This window comes from Chlorocebus sabaeus, chromosome 22 (assembly GCF_047675955.1).
Source record: "Chlorocebus sabaeus isolate Y175 chromosome 22, mChlSab1.0.hap1, whole genome shotgun sequence".
Classification (NCBI taxonomy): domain Eukaryota; kingdom Metazoa; phylum Chordata; class Mammalia; order Primates; family Cercopithecidae; genus Chlorocebus; species Chlorocebus sabaeus.
In genome coordinates, this window is record NC_132925.1 from 33,326,813 (window position 1) to 33,346,898 (window position 20,086).

General features: G+C 42.6%; 1 protein-coding gene across 2 annotated transcripts in view; it reads left to right on the forward strand.

The window, feature by feature from the left end:
• SIDT1 (SID1 transmembrane family member 1) overlaps window positions 1-20,086 on the forward strand; it is an 88,529-nt gene that overhangs the window by 62,205 nt on the left and 6,238 nt on the right. For both annotated transcript variants that reach the window (XM_007985781.3, XM_038003345.2), the window contains 10 exons: window positions 945-1,090; window positions 2,245-2,318; window positions 3,204-3,270; window positions 5,416-5,489; window positions 6,469-6,592; window positions 6,794-6,911; window positions 9,356-9,492; window positions 10,420-10,528; window positions 14,552-14,628; window positions 18,162-18,208. In XM_007985781.3, coding sequence (XP_007983972.1) covers window positions 945-1,090; window positions 2,245-2,318; window positions 3,204-3,270; window positions 5,416-5,489; window positions 6,469-6,592; window positions 6,794-6,911; window positions 9,356-9,492; window positions 10,420-10,528; window positions 14,552-14,628; window positions 18,162-18,208 — 973 coding nt within the window. The remainder of the gene's footprint in view (window positions 1-944; window positions 1,091-2,244; window positions 2,319-3,203; window positions 3,271-5,415; window positions 5,490-6,468; window positions 6,593-6,793; window positions 6,912-9,355; window positions 9,493-10,419; window positions 10,529-14,551; window positions 14,629-18,161; window positions 18,209-20,086) is intronic.

Genomic DNA, 20,086 nt, shown 5'->3' on the forward strand with positions numbered 1-20,086 from the left:
GCAGGTGAACATGGCTGTAGCCTACCAACCCTTCATTTTGGCTAACTTCATAATTGAACCTGCTGACTGCCACCCAGTCGTTCACATGGCAAACCCCAATATTCCTTAAGTGGCCTGAAAAGAATGGAATCCTAGACCTGTCTTGTTAGAGTAGAAGCACATTGAGCTGCCTGCCCTTCCATATTGCCTGTGGATCTATGAGTGGTGCTCCTTAAAATGTCAGTGTAGAGGGACTGAGAATCCTGTCTTCCTGCCCTATCATTCCGTAACTTTGAGAAGCATGTGGGCTCAGTGCAGGCTACTTATTTTTAGTTCTGTGAGAACAGGATTTTTTAAAAACCATCTGAACAGAAGCAATAAAGCGGAAGGTAAGCTCAGCTCATGTGCTTATCAAGCTGCACAAATCTCCATCTGCTCTGGGAAACATTCATGGGAACAGAAGGATTCTTCTTCCCGAGAATGTTGTTTTCATTGTATAATCATAGATATGGCATGTGGGTGATTTCTGTGTACAAATACTTTACCCATGAGAAATGTATAGCTGTTAGATATGTGTGAGCTCACACATATATGCAATAGATGCTATACATAGCTGTGTGCATGTGTATGTGTATATATTTATGTTCATATTTTAATATATGAAACATGAAATATAAGTACAATATTATTTTTGTATCCAAATAGTTAACAGAGCAGATGCCCTTAGATTCTAATATGTGTTCAGTCCTGAAGATAGACAAGTTAAATATAAAAATAGGGGGAGAGGAACAATAAAAGTTCATTGAGAAGGAATAGAGAGAAAGAACAGGTCTTGTGAATAAGGAATTCATTTGGATCAACACAGTATTTGCTAGAATGAGTCTGCAGGGTGCTTTTTGCAGAGAGGAACGGGCTCCATAGGATCTCCATGGCTTTTGAAGGCAGATGAGTTGTCTCTGTTTCAGATGAGTCAAGCTCCAGTCCTGGAAGGCAGATGTCCTCCCCCGATGGTGGGCCACCAGGCCAGTCAGACACAGACAGCTCCGTGGAGGAGAGCGACTTTGACACCATGCCAGACATTGAGAGTGATAAAAACATCATCCGGACCAAGGTACCCACTCTGCCTCACCATACTCTTTGAGAGGGCAGAAAGTTTGGCAGTAGAATAAATTTCAGCAGTACCTCAGTTTCCTTTATTTTGTTTCTTTCAGGGAAAGTCAAATTTCCCAGAAGGCTTAAATCAAATGTGCCTACAGACTAAAAGCAATACTCTGTTAATTAGTACTTGTTTTCTCGAGGAAGAAAGTGAGCACATTAAAGAGAACAGAGCATTAATACGCTCTTAAGGTCTGAAGTGGCTGACCGTGGACAATAGAGGAGGAAGGGATCCAGCCAGATGGAAGAAAAGATTCATTTGAGGGGTGTACTGGGGAAGTCTCCCCGGTTCTGTGCGTATCATCTTTCAGTAGGAAAGCTCATTTCTTTCTGGCTTGTAATTATTATTTTGTGTCATAACCAGCAAAAGATATGAAGGTGAAATGCACAGTTTCAGCCCTATGTAGTTCAAGAACCACACAGCAGACAGCTCTGAAAGCTGGGAAATCAATTCTTGACATATAAGAAGCGCTCAAGACTTCCAATAAGTTGCCCACATCAGCCAATCCTTAATATTCCAAGGAAAATACTAGGATTTTTATTAAGGTATCATGGGAAAAACAACATTAAAAGAAAAGTCTTAAATAATTTTAATCAAGAAATTTGATTTACTTAATCAAATTTAGTAAATTTGAATAATAGTATCCCTTAAATATATATATATATATATATATATATATATTTTTTTTTTTTTTTTTTTTTTTTTTTTTTTTGAGACAGAGCCTGGCTCTGTCACCCAGGCTGGAGTGCAGCAGCAGGATCTGGGCTCACTGCAAGCTCCGCCTCCCAGGTTCAGGCCATTCTCCTGCCTCAGCCTCCTAAGTTGCTGGGACTACAGGCGCCCGCCACCACGGCCAGCTAATTTTTTATAGTTTTAGTAGAGACGGGGTTTCACCGTGTTAGCCAGGATGGTCTTGATTTCCTGACCTCGTGATCTGCCCACCTCGGCCTCCCAAAGTGTTGGGATTACAGGAGTGAGCCACCGCGCCCAGCCCCCTTGAATAATTTTAACAATTTTAATTTAAATTGAGACGTGTTAAGTTTGCCTTTGTATCTCATGCATAAACAGCTGAGTACAGTTTTGCATTCTCTTTTTATTTGGCATTCCAGATGTTCCTTTACCTGTCAGATTTGTCCAGGAAGGACCGGAGAATTGTCAGCAAAAAATATAAAATTTATTTTTGGTAAGTAGATGACCAGCAGGACCATGGTTCCCTTAAATAAACATAAAGTTTTCTTTGTAAGAGCCACAACCACTTAGGCACAAAGTTTTAGTGTTTAATGAGGCACAGGCGTAGGGGATGATGTTACCAGCCAACTATCAGTAGACCTGCGATGGCCACACACACGAACACAGCCTCCCTCCCAGCCAAGAGACTGAGCTGCCTTGCAAGAAATCTTCTCTCCCCTCAGAAACCCTCAAGCTGAATATTGTACTTTTGTGACTGCTCCTTGTCTTATTTTCTCTTGAAGGATGCCCTTTAGCTTGCATACAGATCTTAGAAGGAAATAAGGGACAATGGGGCCACATGAAGTTTCATAGTGGGACCAGCAGTTTGGAAACTACACCCCTTTCATGCGATCCGTCACTCATTACTCATTACAGTTGTTAGATGTTCAATCTAACAACAGCCTAAAGAGACGTTCCCTCATAAATGATGTGGTTAAACCAGAAACAGGTATTACTCACACTGTTTTACAAATGGTTGTAAGAAAAGAAAGAAAAAAGAAACCCTAATATCTGTTGGGTACCAATCATTAACCTTTTTAAAAAATACGTTTCAGTTAGTATTGTCAGCTTTTGCCTCTGCAACCTAACTAAAAGTATCCAAGGGAAGCTTTTCTTTACTTCTTTAATTTCCCTTTAGACAGGATACTGTGTACCAAATGCCCCAATGCAAGAGAGGGGAGAGAACGACTGGAGAAACAGGAACCACATAATCAGCTTCTGGTTATTTTTGCAAGTTAATTATGGACTTATGGGGTGGAAGCATTCTTTTAAAAATATTAACCAAAGACTCCACTGTTCATTTGAAAATAACTATTTCTGGTTCTTTCTGCCTGCATAGGAACATCATTACCATCGCTGTGTTTTACGCACTGCCCGTGATCCAGCTGGTCATTACCTACCAGACAGTAAGTGTTGCCCCAGCCCCAGAATCCCAGCTTGCTTTCTGCAGGGAGAGTCTCCACTGTGACTGACAGAGAGAGGTACAACTTAGGATCCATTCAAGAATTTCCCATTGGGGTTCCAACTGGAGTTCACTATTGCTTCCTCTTTCTTTTTTTCTTTCTTTCTTTTTTTTTTTTTAAGACTGAGTCTCACTCTGTCACTCTGGCTGGAGGGCAATAGCACGATGTCGGCTCACTGCAACTTCTGCCTCCCAGATTCAAGCAATTCTCCTGCCTCGGCCTCCCAAGTAACTGGGATTACAGGCATGTGCCACCATGCCCAGCTAATTTTTTTGTGTATTTTTAGTAGAGGCAGGGTTTCAACATGTTGGCCAGGCTGGTCTCAAACTCCTGACCTCAGGTGATCCGCCTGCTTCAGCCTCCCAAAGTACTGGGATTACAGGCATGAGCCACGGCACCCAGCCCATTTGCTTCATTTTTAACTGATCTTTCAATCTAGTTCCCAATTGTTTTATCACAAAGGGAGCTGCAATCTCTTGTATTATTTTGTCTACCTGTCTGAAATTCTTACCTTGCGCTCATTCAGTCATGATATCTATCCACTGCATCTGTTACTTAACACTCTGAGCTTTCTGATCATTATGGGATAATGAGTAGAGTAAATAAAGTTCCAGACCAAAACAAAGGAACCTGATAGCTAATCTAGCCTGTGCCTTCCCATTAAAGGTAAATATTTTTTTGTAAAATTAAGAACAGCTTCGTGGCTTGGCATGGCGGCTCACGTCTGTAATCCCAGAACTTTGGGAGGCCTAGGCAGGTGAATTGCCTGACCTCAGGAGTTTGAGACCAGCCTGGGCAACATGGCAAAACCCTGTCTCTACCAAAAATACAAAAATATTAGCTGAGTGGTGTCATGCACCTGTGGTCCCAGCTACTCAGGAGGCTGAAGTGGGAGGATTGCTTAAGCCTAGGAGGTGGAGATTGCAATAAACTGAGATTGCGCCACTGTACTCCAGCCTGAGTGACAGAGTGAGACCATGTCTCAAGAACAAAAGAAAGAAAGAAAGAAAGAAAGAAAGAAAGAAAGAAAGAAAGAAAGAAAGAAAGAAAGAAAGAAAGAAAGAAAGAAAGAAAGAGAGAGAGAGAAAGAGCTTCATAAAACTAACAAAATATTACAGTAAAAAGAAAATGTAAAATAAAAACAAACATTGTTTAAGCAAAAATAATATGAAAGTAGTTTGAGAATCCTCATTCCTCCATAGAATCCTAGGCCAAGGTCACTTAAATTACCTTCTATAGAATTTATTACACAGAAAGCCCATTTACAATAGCACAAAGCTGAAGTTGTTTCTAATGCAGTGGCCCTCAGACTTTGTTGTGAATTAGGGTCACCTGGGAAGCTTTTACAAATCCCAGTGTCCAGGTTGTACCCCATCCCAATTAGATCAGAGCCTCTGAGGGTAGAGCCAGGTATCTGCAGTGTCTAAACCCCCAGTGATTCCAACATACAGCCAAGATTGTGTGTTAATGATCTAATAATAGTTAGCCAATTGCATACCTATTATGCAATGAGAACAAGGACTTCACGAGGTTTGAGCACCACTGTTTATAATGTAAATCTTCTCTGCATACTTTGGGGGACTGTCAGAAGATACACCTGGACTGTGGTTTGGGAAAGTTCTTGACAGAGATGGTGATAAATAGAGAAAACTGAACACACATCTCCTTGTGTCTACCTGCCTCATGTTTACCATTTCTACCCAGAGGATGGGACAGCTCTATATCCCCTCTGCATTCACCTAGAAAATAGACACAGTGTGACAGTCCTGAAACGTCCCAGTGTTAACATTTCATAGTCCTTTCATCATGATAACAAAGGAAACGCATTTGGGTGAATTCTACCTCGGGGCTGCATAAGGGGGTACACAGAATATTCCCGTTCAAAGCAAGATGGTAACTTTTTTGGAAAAAAGCACCTGTGCTGTGTAAGGTGGCAGATAATGGCCCGTCTGTGCCGAGGAGCACTGGTTACATTGTAAACTAGTGACAGTGCGTCTCCCTGAGCCCTGTCTGCTCTTTGTGATTTCCGGCTGGGGCCCAGAGGACGGAGGAAAACCACATTTCCTCTTCTCACTCTTGATTTTACAGGTGGTAAATGTCACTGGCAACCAGGACATCTGTTACTACAACTTCCTCTGTGCTCACCCCTTGGGCGTCCTGAGGTAAACCCAGTCCTCTGGTTGCCCATGAGGCATTTAGAGATGCCTTTCTGTCTAATGTTGTGACTTCAGTTTTTAAAAATGCTAAAAACAACTGGGGAAACGACCCTATTCAAGGGTAAAAAGGAACTAAACCAAGAAGCTGAGACCAGGTATGCTCCTCTCGTTCCCGTATATGGTTCTCAGGAAACATTCCTAAGCAGGCTGCCTGCTAAGATGAGGGCAGTGACATTTTTTAAAATGTCAGATCTCTAGCTGTGGTGGCATTTGTTCACAGGCATGAGCTGGCAGCCTATTGTCTCATTCGATCCATTAAACAACCTCATGAGACAGACATTACTACAATCCCTATTTTTAGATGAAGGCAGGTGAGGACTTGCTGAAGGTCCCTCAGCTGCTACATAGTGCAGGACACAAACCCAGCCCTGTGGCCTCCCAGGTCATGCTCTAGCCACCAGAACTTGGTGACGTGGAAGAAACATTGCCTGGGAGTTGGGAGTCTGGCTTCTTGCTCCAGAGCTGAACCAGCATCCATTTCCTCAAATAAAGCTGCTGGCTATGATTGGCTGACACTTACCTGAAATTCACAATTAGAGAGCTGAACATCGACACTTACGTGGGTCCACCTGTGAGAACTCACTCTCATGGTGTAGCTGAAACACTTGCCCGTCTTTGAAGCAGCTGTCCTTCCCAGGACTCATACTATACAAATGCCATCGGGATATGAGAAGATGGGAGGGTGTTAGGAAGCCAAGCAGGCGCTCTTGAGAGGAAATAGACACATTGTCACAGGCTAAGTAAGCATCATAAAATGAAGGAGTTATGTTAAAGAGGATTTCTAATGCTTTTCTGATCCTGAAACCTTATGGAAAGGTTAATGGAAAACACTGATGCTGAATTCGTTCATTCCTTCATGCATCATGCATTCTCTGGTCCCTTTGATGGTCTTGACTCTCTCATGGCCTCTCACTCATCCCTGTAGTGCCTTCAACAACATTCTCAGCAATCTGGGCCACGTGCTTCTGGGCTTTCTCTTCCTGCTGATAGTCTTGTGCCGGGACATCCTCCATCGGAGAGCCCTGGAAGCCAAGGACCTCTTTGCTATGGTGAGGAGAGAGTGGGTGGGAGCTAGGGAGGGTTATGGATCCAAACAGGATCTGCAAAGGAGTGGGACATCTGGCTTGATGGTGTGATGAGTTATTATGTGTAACAAACTGCATGAGACTAGAAGCATGGGCTTCCAGATTAGTGATGTGGTGGATATGGCACTATTTAATGTCTATTGACCACCCTTTCTCCTTTTGCAGGAGTACGGGATTCCCAAACACTTTGGTCTCTTCTACGCAATGGGCATTGCACTGATGATGGAAGGGGTGCTCAGTGCTTGCTACCATGTCTGCCCTAATTATTCCAACTTCCAGTTTGGTAATTAGAATTTATATCTACTATACAGATTTGAATCATGAGTCTCATCCTGGAACCCTCCCCAAAAATGTCAAAGTCATGCTTGCAAGGATCAAGTGGCATTTGATGTGAGCTGAGGTGGTCAGAGAGGACCTCCACACAGAGCATGATCTAATTGAGCAGTGAGACTGCTTTGGGATGAAAGTTATGGAGAACCCAATTTATGTTGGATTGAATAATAAGGACATCCAGATGTAGAAAGGGCTTGTGGTTGATTTATCTGGTGGCTCTGCCTTCATTTCTCTGTGATCTCTTTGATTGTACTAAGCCTGTTTGTTGGTTTTATCCTCAGGCTATCTTCCCTGATGGTGGCAAAAGTAACTATAGCAGCCCCCGTCTTCATAGCTCCACCCAACAATTCCAGAGGCGCCAAGCTGGGTTCCAGGAGCCTTCAATTAAGAGCAAGGAAGCTGTTTTTTGAGAAAGCCACAGATAACATCCTTTCACACCTCAGTAGCTTAAACAGTCATGAGCCCATTTTTTTTGACAGCATCTGGCTCTGTCGCCCGGACTAGAGTGCAGTGGCATGATCTGAGCTCACTGCAATCTCTGCCTCAAGGGTTCAAGTGATCCTCCTTCCTCAGCCTCCCTAGTAGCTGGGACTACTGGTGCACACCACCACGCCCAGATAATTTTTGCATTTTTTTGGTAGAGATGGGGTTTCACCATGTTGGCCAGGCTGGTCTCCAACTCCTAATCTCAGGTGATCTGCCTGCCTCTGCCTCCCAAAGTGCTGAGATTACAGGTGTGAGCCACCACACCCAGCCCCATGAGCCCATTCTTGAATCATTCTCTAAGCGCTGGTTAGCTCAGACCCAGGTTGCTTCACCAATCAGCAAAAAAGGTGGGACTGTCTTTAGACCAATCAGCCCTGTCCCTGGAGCCAAAGGTGGGATTAGCTTTCCTGAAGCAAAGGGGCTGAGACAGTGTGCATTTCTGAATTGAAAGCGGGTAGACATTGAGTTAGTATTGAGATGCTGTTAAGAAGGAGGAAGGGAAGAGCTGATGCTGTCTAGCAAGTAACGACGTTCTCCATGCTCAAGGATGAGGATTTTTTTAAACGGTCATTTAATGTTTGTGCTCCGGCTTCTGGTTGTTAACTCTGAGCACCACAGAAGTCTGTTACATTTAATTTTTTTAAATTAGAAAACATTTTCAATAGAGAAAACTACAGAGAATATATCATTCACCACTCAGAATGAACAAATGTCAACACTTTTAAATATTTGCCTAGATCTACTTTTTAGACAATAAAGCACTGTGATAAAGTTGAGGTCCTGTTTTGACGCACTGTCAAACTTAATCTCCTCCTTCCTCCCCTAAAAGCAATAACCATGATTAATTTGATATTTGCCTTTCTGGTTTTTATAATTTTTCTATATTTGTAGCAAATTAATAGTAGTTTATCATTCTGTGTTCTACAGCCTTTTTGCATTCAAGAATATGTTTTCAAGATTTATCAATATTATATCAAGGACATGTAGTTCACTCATTTTTAAGGGTTATCTATTGTATAACAAAAAGTATCACATTTCTCAATTCCTCTATTGAACAGCGTTTAGATGTTGCCCATATTTTGCTATTATAGATAATGCTACAATGAGCATCCTTCTATATGTCTCTTTGTATGTATGTGAGAGAAGTTCCTTGTGATACCTAGAAGTAGAATTTTTTAGTTACTTGGTCTGTGCACCTTCTATTTTACCAAAAACTGACAAATTTCTCTCCAAAGCATTAATTCCCACTCCCAATAACTGTGTGAGACTTCCCGTTCCCCAGATCATCACTAACATTTGTTACTGTCAGACATTTAAAGTTCTTACCAAGTTTTTGAGTAATGTGGAGGCATTGCATTGTTGTCTTAATTTGCATTTCCACAATTCTAATGCAGTAAGCTACATTTTATTTCTGGCTATTTTCCATCACTGGGCTATAAAGCTATAAATGTGCAGTAATCAATATGGTTATATTTTAGGGTGCTGAGAAGGACCTCCCACACCCATCTGGGGCTCATTTTATGGTCACACTGCCTACACTATCACTATTAGGAATTCTTTTGTTATTGCTGTTGAACACCAGTGTCGAAAACACAAGGGGGGATAGTTGTTTATTGTATCAGACACTCTTCTTCCATGAAAGAGGAGTTATTTATTTATTATATCAGATGATTTTTTTCTGTGAACTAAAGGGCAGCCTTAGAGAGGTTTAGAAGTGGAGTACGTGGGATCTGCCTAGAGAATGTTCCAGGAGGCTGACATGATAGAGGTCTCCACACAGTCTGCGGGTAGCAAATAGTTCATAGACTGAAGTGGGGGGTACTCAGAGGCTGAAGAAGAATCTAGAAAATATCATCTGTCTGTCACCTACTGAATCCTGATCGTCTGGCTCCTCCTTTGGGTCCTCAGACACCTCCTTCATGTACATGATCGCTGGCCTGTGCATGCTGAAGCTCTATCAGACCCGCCACCCAGACATCAATGCCAGCGCCTACTCCGCCTACGCCTCCTTCGCTGTGGTCATCATGGTCACCGTCCTTGGAGTGGTGCGTCCCCCACCTTCTTCCACCTGGCTCTCAAAAAGTCCCCCGCTAGGTCCAATAAACAAACAACAATCAAGTGAACGGGTTTGGATTAACCAAAATCCTCAGTTCATGACACACTTTTATCATTGGCCCGCTCATGGCATACTTTTATTTAGTTATTTAGTTTTTTGGTTTTTTTTTTTTCCAGACAGAGTCTTGCTCTATCACCAGGCTGCAATACAGTGGTGCGATCTCAGCTCACTGCAACCTCTACCTCTCGGGTTCAAGCAATTCTCCTGCCTCAGCCTCCTGGATAGCTGTGCCTACAGGCGTGCACCACCATGCCCAGCTAATTTTTGTATTTTTAGTAGAGACGGGGTGTCACCATGTTGGTCAGGCTGGTCTCGAACTCCTGACCTCGTGATCTGCCTGCCTCAGCTTCCCAAAGTGCTGGGATTACAGGCATGAGCCGCCATGCCCGGCCTTGTTGGTTATTTTTAGTAATGTATTAGGCACCTGTAAAACCACCACAGGATAATTTTAATATAAAGCTAGGCCTGACTCATGTGAAAATGGAATAGGGGTATATAAGCTGACTAGAGAGACTGACTCAAAAAAACAGAAACCACTTTCTAAATATGCATGGGCAACACGTGTTGGCTGTTTTGGTTATTTGAAGTGCATTTGCCCCCACTTTAGACCTATTGCCTCTTTACCATTGCTATTCAGCTGCCTCTCCTATTTCTCTTTTCCATTTTCATTTGGTCCCTTAACCTTTTTTTTTTCCTGTCCCATGGGGGTAAGATTTGTGGGAGTTTCCAGAGGGGGAGAAAAACAGAATGCACACACAGCTGTTTTTGACTCCTTACACATACAGGAGAAAGGATGATTTTGATGAGTTTTCTAGGGAAAACCCCAGATGAAGCTAACTTCCATCTTTACTCCTAGGTATTTGGAAAAAATGATGTGTGGTTCTGGGTCATCTTCTCTGCAATCCACGTTCTGGCCTCACTAGCCCTCAGCACCCAGATATATTATATGGGCCGTTTCAAGATAGGTGAGTTACCTGTTAATTCTCTACTAAACACACAAATCAACTTCAATGAAAAATCAGACATTGCCTTTACTTATGCTGAATGAAAGTGTTACTGGTCATCATGAACACATGCTCTGGCTTCTATGCCACGTTTAATAGCATATATTCTCTCCAAGAGCTTCCTCTCCCTTATAGGATAGTGATAAGCTATTACCACTAGTTCTATTTTCAGCTGAGAAACTAAGATTTGCCACACCTCATAGAGGAGGTATATGTCCAACCCTTGGTTGCAAACACTTTGCAGTCTGCCAAACTTTGACTTGTATTTAGAAAATAGTATGATCATCATACCACTAGTTCCACCTAGAGGAACATTTTTCAGTTTGCAGAATTCAAAGGGAACATTTCTCTAACCATGCTAAAATGGTTGTCAAGAATGAATTATATATTTTCAGATTCTAGGGCTGGAACTTTTTTTTTTTTTTTTTTTTTTTTGAGGCGGAGTTTCGCTCTGTCGCCCAGGCTGGAGTGCAGTGGCCGGATCTCAGCTCACTGCAAGCTCCGCCTCCCGGGTTCACGCCATTCTCCTGCCTCGGGCTGGAACTTTTGAGACCAACTTGCCAATCTTAGAGGCAGGACACCTGCCGAGCTCCCTCCAACTTATCAGAGAGCATTGCATGTTCTACAGAAATCACCTGTGATCTGCTGTTGGTCAGTCATCATATAAGGGAACAGATTCAAGTGGTTTTAGAGCATTTAAATTTTAAAAAATCATTTTAAGTTCCAGGAAGTCAGACTTAAATATCCTTTTGTCTATTTCAAGGAAAATTATTATATGTAAACGTAGGCAAACCTCTAATATTAACAAAGCCTGGAACAAAAGTCCAAATAAAACCCTGCATAGCTTATGTGTAAGAACATCAAAGTCATAAAGTGGACTAAAAAGCTATTAAATACATGAAAGGAGAGAGGGAGAGAGGGAAAAATATACCTCCACTGCAACTTAGAAGGACTAGGTTCAAATTTAAAATTCTTGGTTCCTCAGAGAACACTTTTTTCTACCTCTGGTTGTGTCTTAAGGAGTCTCACAGGTATGCATGTGGCACCTTTGCCCAACATCCGATGTTCATCCACATCCCCCATAAATAGCCACCACTTGGCCATTCCCTGCCCCCAGAGGTATGCCTTAGTGGTGCCATCTGCCCTCAGGAGGACAGACAAGGGAAGGGGGCTAAGCAGACCCTAGAGCAGGCTCGGAGCCTTCTGGGCCGGTAGATGCTTCTGGCACCCTGGAGTTCAGAATTTCAAGAAGGAAAAGAGGAGTCCTTTGGCCCTGCAGACTCCTCACTCATGAGGGAATAAGGCCTCTAAAATATGGGACCCTCTTGTCCAGGTCTAAGAGCAATTCTAAATAAATGAATGGCTTTAAGACTAGAAGACCGAATAGAGCAATTGCTCGTTTTCAAAGGTTAGTTCTTTTTCCATGGTCGGTAGATTTACCTCTGGCATGAACATAGCCAGCATACCTCCAAATCCCCCAGTTACTTGAGCCAGTTGTGTAGAACGTTTGGCAGGGCACGCTGGGCATGCTCCTCCACCAGACAGAAGGTAAGTGAAGTCATACAAACTAAACTTTCAAAAGGAAAATCATTCGGAGCATTGTTGTTCTGGTTTCTTGCAGAGTTGGAAAAATAAACTTGAGTGCAGATATATGCAGTGGAGTGACCACTAATGCACAGAGGAGCTCTCATATATTTATACCACCTTTGCCTTATGCAGTTTTGCAATGCCAAATTATCCTATCTTTTAAAAGAAGTGAAATTTAGCGTATTATATTATGACCATGGAATAATTTGTTAGGATCCCAACAGGAAAAAGATGTCACACACAAAGAAAGAGAAGGATTTATTCACAGAAGGGCTATTCACAAGATGTGGATGGGGTAGAGAGGAATAAAAGGATATCATGGAAACTTGGGGTTAGCAGCAGTGAAGCTCTTACATCTATAAGCCCAAAAAGACAGGGAAGACATGGTTCCCAAAATGTGGAAGGAGAGAGTTATGGAGGAAAATGTCACTCTGAAAGGAGCAGTGACCTTTCATTGACATTCTGGTCAGCCTGAAGTAACTTCACAGGGAGGACGCCAGCAAAATAAGTCTTCCGAGCTCACTTTCCTTCCTTTGTCCCCATAGTCTCCTGCTGGGATTCCCCATTGTCCAAGGAAAGTCAGAGAATCCACTGACGTCGTCCACACAGGCCCGCCTCCCCAGTGTGGTGGGTCCCCAGGAGACAGACTCATGGCAAGTGGGCCTAGTACAGCAAATGGGAGCTAGCCAGCCCGTAGTTTAACTGAATGTTTTCCATTTCTGTACCCGTGGAGTGTTCCCCAGGTGGTTACAGATGAACCAGAGTCAAAAGAAAACGTTCTATTTCGTAGTGACAATGACTGTATCTAAATTTAGTCCAAAGCCAGGAAGTTGGATTCGTGGACAGTGTTCAGCTGACTCCAGCCTTCCTACCCATGTCATAAGCTGCCTTTGCTTTCTAATCACGTGTCCTTTCTCTGTGACCCCTCGGGGTACACAAGCAAGTAAATGTGGACACAGGAAAGGCAGCAGCAACGAGGAAGAACATTTAATCATTATCTCTCATAAACCAGAGAGCCGCTTCCCCAAATCACTACTGTGTCCGCCATTCCCAGAGCGCTGGAAAACGACCTCCGCGATTTCTCATGAGAGAGGCTGGATTATAAACCGGAAGGGGTGCACGAAAGTAGACAGGGAGAGAGAAAAGTCTCAATTCACTCTTGGAGGATTTGAAGACTTCTGAATGTTTGAGACAAGCAGAAAGATCCTGTGTTCTTTTTTGACAAGTAAACATTACTTTCATAATCAGAAAGCAAAATTAAAGTCATCCATCTCGAGAAAAAATAAAATGACCAGTAGTTTACATGTTTGGCTACTTTCTTACAATCTCTTCTCTTTTTTTCTCCTTTCTTCTCTGCTTCCTACTGATTCAGATGTGTCTGACACAGGTAATGTTCAGCCACCCTTTTCAGGGGTCTAGATTGCTTTTTTATCAAAGTGACCCAGCTGGCTGTCCTGGCAGCCCTGCTCCCTGAACAGCCTCTTTCAGGCTGGGCAGACTCCATGGGAGTGGGGAGAGAGAGACGCTCGGAGGGGAGACTGCGCTCCACCCCAGCCTGCTCCACGCCGCTTCTGGGATGCCACAGAGCCAGGTGTCTTCCCCCTGGTTAAATTGACCACAGGGGTAACCTTGAGGAGGAGCAGGATTCATAGCAGAGCTGAGATCCACATTCTGGAAAATGTTTGCCTTGGGCAGACCCAGACTGGCATTCGATATCTGTGGTGTGGACAGCTCACAGAAACACAGCCCACCTTTGAACCTGACTGTTCATGTAACATTTTAATACACACACTCGCTGCATTTCATATCATCCTTTTCAACTGTGTTTAAAAAACCTTTCCTGTCTTTTTCTCCCCATCTTAACTTACCTTCCCTTGATGATGATTTCAGTTCAGATAGATTTTCTGAACATGCTCAGTGAGCCTTTAGTTCAATTGTTACTAACTTATAACCACATTGAGAAATAACAGATCTGAACCTTCACAAGCTAAGATTTCCCATCCTCTAGAGAGAGCATGTGTTTTAAAGTAGATTGAGGAGACCCATAACATCTCTACTATAAAGAAAACACCACCAGAGTAAACGGTAAACAAAAAGAAGCTTAGCTGAAGGAGACAGAATAAGGGTTGGCCAGCCACCCATGTTATTTTCGAGTGCTTGTTGCTCATGTCCATCTTCCTCACCTTTCTGCTGTGTAATGCACGGATATGGCATCCCTCAATGACAATACCATTTTTCAAAGTAAATGCTTATTGCACACCTATTAGGTGCAAAGCATTCTAATGCATTTTAATGAAGTAAGGATGACATCATTCTGGCTCCAAAAGCTTGGACCACTCCAGAGTGTTTGTATTTTCGTTGACTAAGCCTTCTCACCATGCATTTTTGTATTATCAGATTTGGGAATTTTCCGGCGGGCTGCCATGGTGTTCTACACAGACTGTATCCAGCAGTGTAGCCGGCCTCTGTATATGGTACGTGCATGTTCCTGTGTTCTTTGACCCTCTCCCAGGAAGTAGGGGAGTAGTAGGAGGGACAGGCTTGGGGTAGTCACTCAGGGCTCCTAAAATCAAGAGGGCCAGATGGCCCAGGGTGGCTAAAGGCCCGATAGTGGGGAAGGAGCATGGTGCTTACTCTTTCTCATAAAAGTCAAGCTAACATGGTCCCATTTTTATAAACAAAATATTTGCTAGTATATAAAAAAGAAGAAAATACATCTACCCAACTGTTAAACAGTGATGATTATGGACACATGGTGGGGAATAACACACACTGGGGCCTGTTGGAGGGTGGGGTGGCGGGGGGCCGGTGGGAGGAGGGAGAGGATCAGGAAGAATAGCTAATGAATGCTGGGCTTAATACCTGGGTGATGGGATGATCTGTGCAGCAAAACCACCATGGCACACGTTTACCCATGGAACAAACCTGCACATCCTGCCCATGTAACCCTGAGCTTAAAATAAAATTTGGAAATAAAAAATAATAATAACGATTTTTTTTTTTTTTTTTTTTTTTTGAGACGGAGTTTTGCTCTTGGCCCGGGCTGGAGTGCAGTGGCGCGATTTCAGCTCACTGCAACCTCCGCCTCCTGGGTTCAAGCAATTCTCCTGCCTCGGCCTCCCGAGTAGCTGGGATTACAGGCATGCGCCACCATGCCTGGCTAATTTTGTATTTTTAGTAGAGACAGGGTTTCTCCATGTTGGTCAGGCTGGTCTGAAACTCCCAACCTCAGGTGATCCACTCGCCTTGGCCTCCCAAAGTGCTGGGATTACAGGCGTGAACCACTGTGTGCCCTGCCCAATAATAAAATTTTTAAAAAATAAAATAAAAATAAATGAACAGTGATCATAGCTATGGGGAGGATCAAGATAGAGCACCCCTATAAATAATCATCCAAAGAGGTACCCTTGTGGAAGTGAAGGGCACACCACTAATAATTCCACCAGGACAGCAGGAGTAAACTAGGACTGTCTCCAGCAAACTGGGACCGGTGGTCACTCCAGTCGTGTACATTAGGAACTTACACTTTCACATTATGCATTTCTGTACTGTTTGATTTTCACAATGAGCAATAATTTTTTATAACTTGTGCTTATTGCTTGATAGTTGAAATATACTTCAGTGTATGATGTATTTCTGTAGTGAGCTCAGAGTTCAGGGCCCTGGTCCCAGCTGTCTCTTGGCTGTCTGGTCAGTGATCTTGGGAAGGCTACCTTCCTCCTCTGAGCCCACTGCCCAGGCTTTACAAAGTGCTGCAGTCAGAACTAGTGATGCTAGTATGGCCTGGCACACAGGGATTTAGCAAGTACCTGCTAATCCTTTATAATCAGAATATTTTTTCTAAAGGAATATGGAAATCTGTGAGCACTCTAGAGCTTGGGCAGGAGCTATAAGCACTAAAAACAAGGGAATTGAGGCTGGAGGGTTTATTCAGGTGAGAATGAAAACATCCATTAGGACTTGTGAGTATTTTGAGAGGCAAGTTCTCCTGCTTACCTGTGAACCAGGAGAGGCAAGTAATGTTTTTGGTTTTTACATTAATTGATGGAGACTTCCTTTTTTAAATAGACTTTATATTTTTTAGAGCAACTTTACATCCACAGAAAAATTGAGCAGAAGGTACAGAAATTTCCCATATACCCTCTGCCCCCACTCCCCCCACGCACAGCCTGCCCCACTATGGACTTCCCAAACCACAGTAGTACATTGGTTACAGTTGATGAACCTACACTGACATATCATTACTACCCATATAAGGCTTATATTACATTAATGCTCATTCTTGATGTACGCTCATAGGTTTTGACAAGCGTGTTGACATGTACCTACCATTATAGTATCATATGAGCCAGTTCCACTGCCCTAAAAATCCTCTGTGCTCAGCCTATTCATCCCTCCCTCCCTCTTAAGTCCTCACAACCACTAATCTTTTTTCTGTTGACACAGTTTTTCTTTTTCCAAAACGTAATTGGAGTCATACAGTATACAGCCATTTCATACTGACTTCTTCCACTTAGTAATGGGCATTTAAGTTTCCTCCATGTCTTTTCATGGCTTGATAGCTCATTTGTATTTAGCATTGAATAATATTCCATTGTCTGGATGTGCCACAGTTTATTTATTCACCCACTGAAGGACATTTTGGTTGCTTCCAAGTGTGGATAATTATGAATAAGCTGCTGTAACATTCATAGTTTTTTTTTTCCATAGGTTTTTGTGTGGACATGAGCTTTCAACTCCTTTTGTTAAGTATCAAAGGGAGCTATTGCTGGATTGTATGGCAATCATATGTTTAGTTTTGTAAGAAACTACGAAACTGTCTTCCAAGTGGCTGTATCGTTTGGCATTCCCACCAACAATGAATGTTACTGTTGCTCCACATCCTCGCCAGCATTTGGTGTTGTCACTGTTTGGGGATTTTAATCATTCTAATAGGTGAATAATGTTTTTTTAAATGAATTTACTTCCTCCAAATTGGATGGATCACCTAAAAGACAAAGAATTGCTACTTTTAAAGAGTAGATGAGTGGTTATGCAAATTAAAGTATGATCAAATCTCTCCTAAAAGTTTTAAGTAGTATGCAAAGGACAGGGACAGACTGTGAATAAATCTCTGTCAGAGTAATTGTTATTTATTTATTTATTTATTTATTTATTTATTTATTTATTTTGAGACAGAGTCTTGCTCTATCGCCCAGGCTGGAGTGCATTGGCACAATCTCAGCTCACTGCAACCTCTGCCTCCCAGGTTCAAACGCTTCTCAGGCCTTAGCCTCTCAAGAAGCTAGGACTACAGTTGTGTGCCACCACACCCGGCTAATTTTTGTATTTTTAGTAGAGACGGGCTTTCACCATGTTGGCCAGGCCGGTCTCGAACTCCTGACCTCAGGTGATCTGCCCGCCTCAGCCTCCCGAAGTGCTGGGATTATAGGCGTGAGCCACCACGCCCGGCCTATTGTCCTTTAAAACTGACCTTTTCTCCCTATTTTCTCCCCTACAAGACTATATTGTAGACACAGGAACCTGGCAGTTTCAGGACCACCTTGAAACCAGAGTAATGGGTACAAAACTAACGCCCTACAGCTGGGGCCTGAGAGTTGCAATTGTGGCTACCAAGTAGTACACCCCAGAAAAACAGTGCTCGATTACATAGTACCAGTGGCACAATGCTCTTAATTCTGTAATCAGCACATCCCACCAGCCTCCCCACTGAGAAGTGGGCCTGCGGGCGCAGCTCCACTAAACACTGGGGAGAAATAGAGTCCTGCTTTGCTCACCACATTTTCTTTCTCAGGGATGAGGTCAGGTCTATTTGCAGTTAGAAGCCTTGCCATTTAGTCTTCATATACAATCAGTGTCAGATCATAGGCAAGGCACTCTTAGAACCATAGAAAATGTTTTTCACCAATGCAATTGTTTTCCCATAGTTGATACTTCCACCACAGTAGGTTAAAAGAAAAGTCGGATGTGCAGCCTCTCATTTGATGTTTTCTTTCCTCTTTTCCAGGATAGAATGGTGTTGCTGGTTGTGGGGAATCTGGTTAACTGGTCCTTGTAAGTAGTCTTATGAAAACATGTTTTTGCCTGTATTAATGTCGGTAACGCTGTGGTTTAGCTTTCCTTGACTGTCATTTTTATGAAGAAATCTGAAATTAAGGAGAAGGTAGGATTGCTTGTTCTAGAGACTCAAAAATGGTAGTAGGACATTCTCGTGTAGCAATTGTAGCCTCTCTTAAAAACACTGAGGCATTGAGTTCATTTGCTCAACAAGACAAACATCAAAACTCATTAAATCTACGTGGATACATTGGATAGATAGATGGTTGGATGGATGGATAGATGAATGGATGGATGAATGGAAAGATAGATAGATAGATAGATAGATAGATAGATAGATAGATAGATAGATAATTATACCACTGATTGCAAACATCCAATATAGCTTTAAACTCTTTCACAGAACTTTCCATAAAGACTACCCAGAAGGCCTTCTTTTCTATAGAAATTTTTCTTTTACTAAATGTATGTGTGTGTATGTGTCTGTGTGTGTGCAAGTCCCTCTTTTATTTCTTTCCCTCCCCAGTCTCTTTCTTTCTACCTACATCATTCTTCTTCCTCCTTTCCCATGGCCTTTGTTCCTCAAATGGCTCAAAATAGAACAGAACAACAGATGCATATTTCTGCTAGCCACAATTATTTTATGCAATCTATTCTCAATTTATACAGGTGAATGAGTGAAATATTTTAGTGATCACTCAAACAATAAGTAAGTTTAACTGCTTTTATTTGTAGCTCCTAGCTGATGAGCTCCTCGGGGTCACTGGCCTTTGACAAAAAAAAAAAAAAAAAAAAGATCCGTAATCTCAGTGAACATTAAGGAATGAAGAGGCATGCCTTCAGAGGAAGCCAGAATCAAGTCATGAGAATCTGAGTCTTATTTGGGGATCATGTGCCTCTGGAAGAAGCTTCCCATGTTGTCACCCCAGGGATTGCCCCAGGATAAGATGTATACCATTTAAGGATTCCTCCTTTACTTGGGGCAGGTCAAGATGAGAGGATTCTTGGGCAGTGGTCTGTTCTTGACCACCCTTCTAGCCGGCTCCACAGTCCTGGTGGTCCTGAAAGAGAGGGCACTGGGGGGAGAAAAGGGACCAGCCTCTTGATAATGAACAGCCTTTGACTATCACCCTGGGGGCTCAGAATCACTTGGCTTATCTCCGTCTCTCACATAAGCAAACCCATATCCACGATCTGCTCACAAGACAAGGCAGATGGCCTCTCTTCGTAGACAGCTCTGTGAGGTGAGAGGGCCTGCAGGGATGAAGGACGTTCAATGACAGACTTCACCGTGATTATCTGATAGTGGGCTACCTCCTTCCCAGTTGCTCCATAAAGACATGGAATGATTTCCCATGAATGTTATTTTAAAGGGAATTACTTTCAGATGGTCTTGAAGAAGAAAAATGGTGTGTGTGCATACATATGTGCGTATTTACATATAGGCATAGAGATGTATGTACATGCATATGCATATATATATACACAGAGAGAGAGAGAAAATGACAAAGCAAATGTAACAAAAAGCTAAAAACTAGAGAATCTGAGGAAGGATGTACAAGAGTTGCTTGGTATACTAAAGATTTCAAAATCTGGGAGAAGAAAATTTTCTATATTACACAGAACAAAGTCAGTTGAGGCCGCGTGCAATGGCTCACACTTAGAACCACAACACTTTGGGAGGCTGAGGCAGGAGGATTGCTTGAGCCCAGGAGTTTGAGACCAGTCTGGGCAACATGGTGAGACCCTCTCTCAAAAAAAAAAAAAAACCAAAGTCAGTTGGAATTCAAAATGAACAAAAAGAGTCCATTAGTAGTAGCTTTACACTTTAAATACTTACGAATAAATTTTGAGAGATGTACACAATCTTTCTGT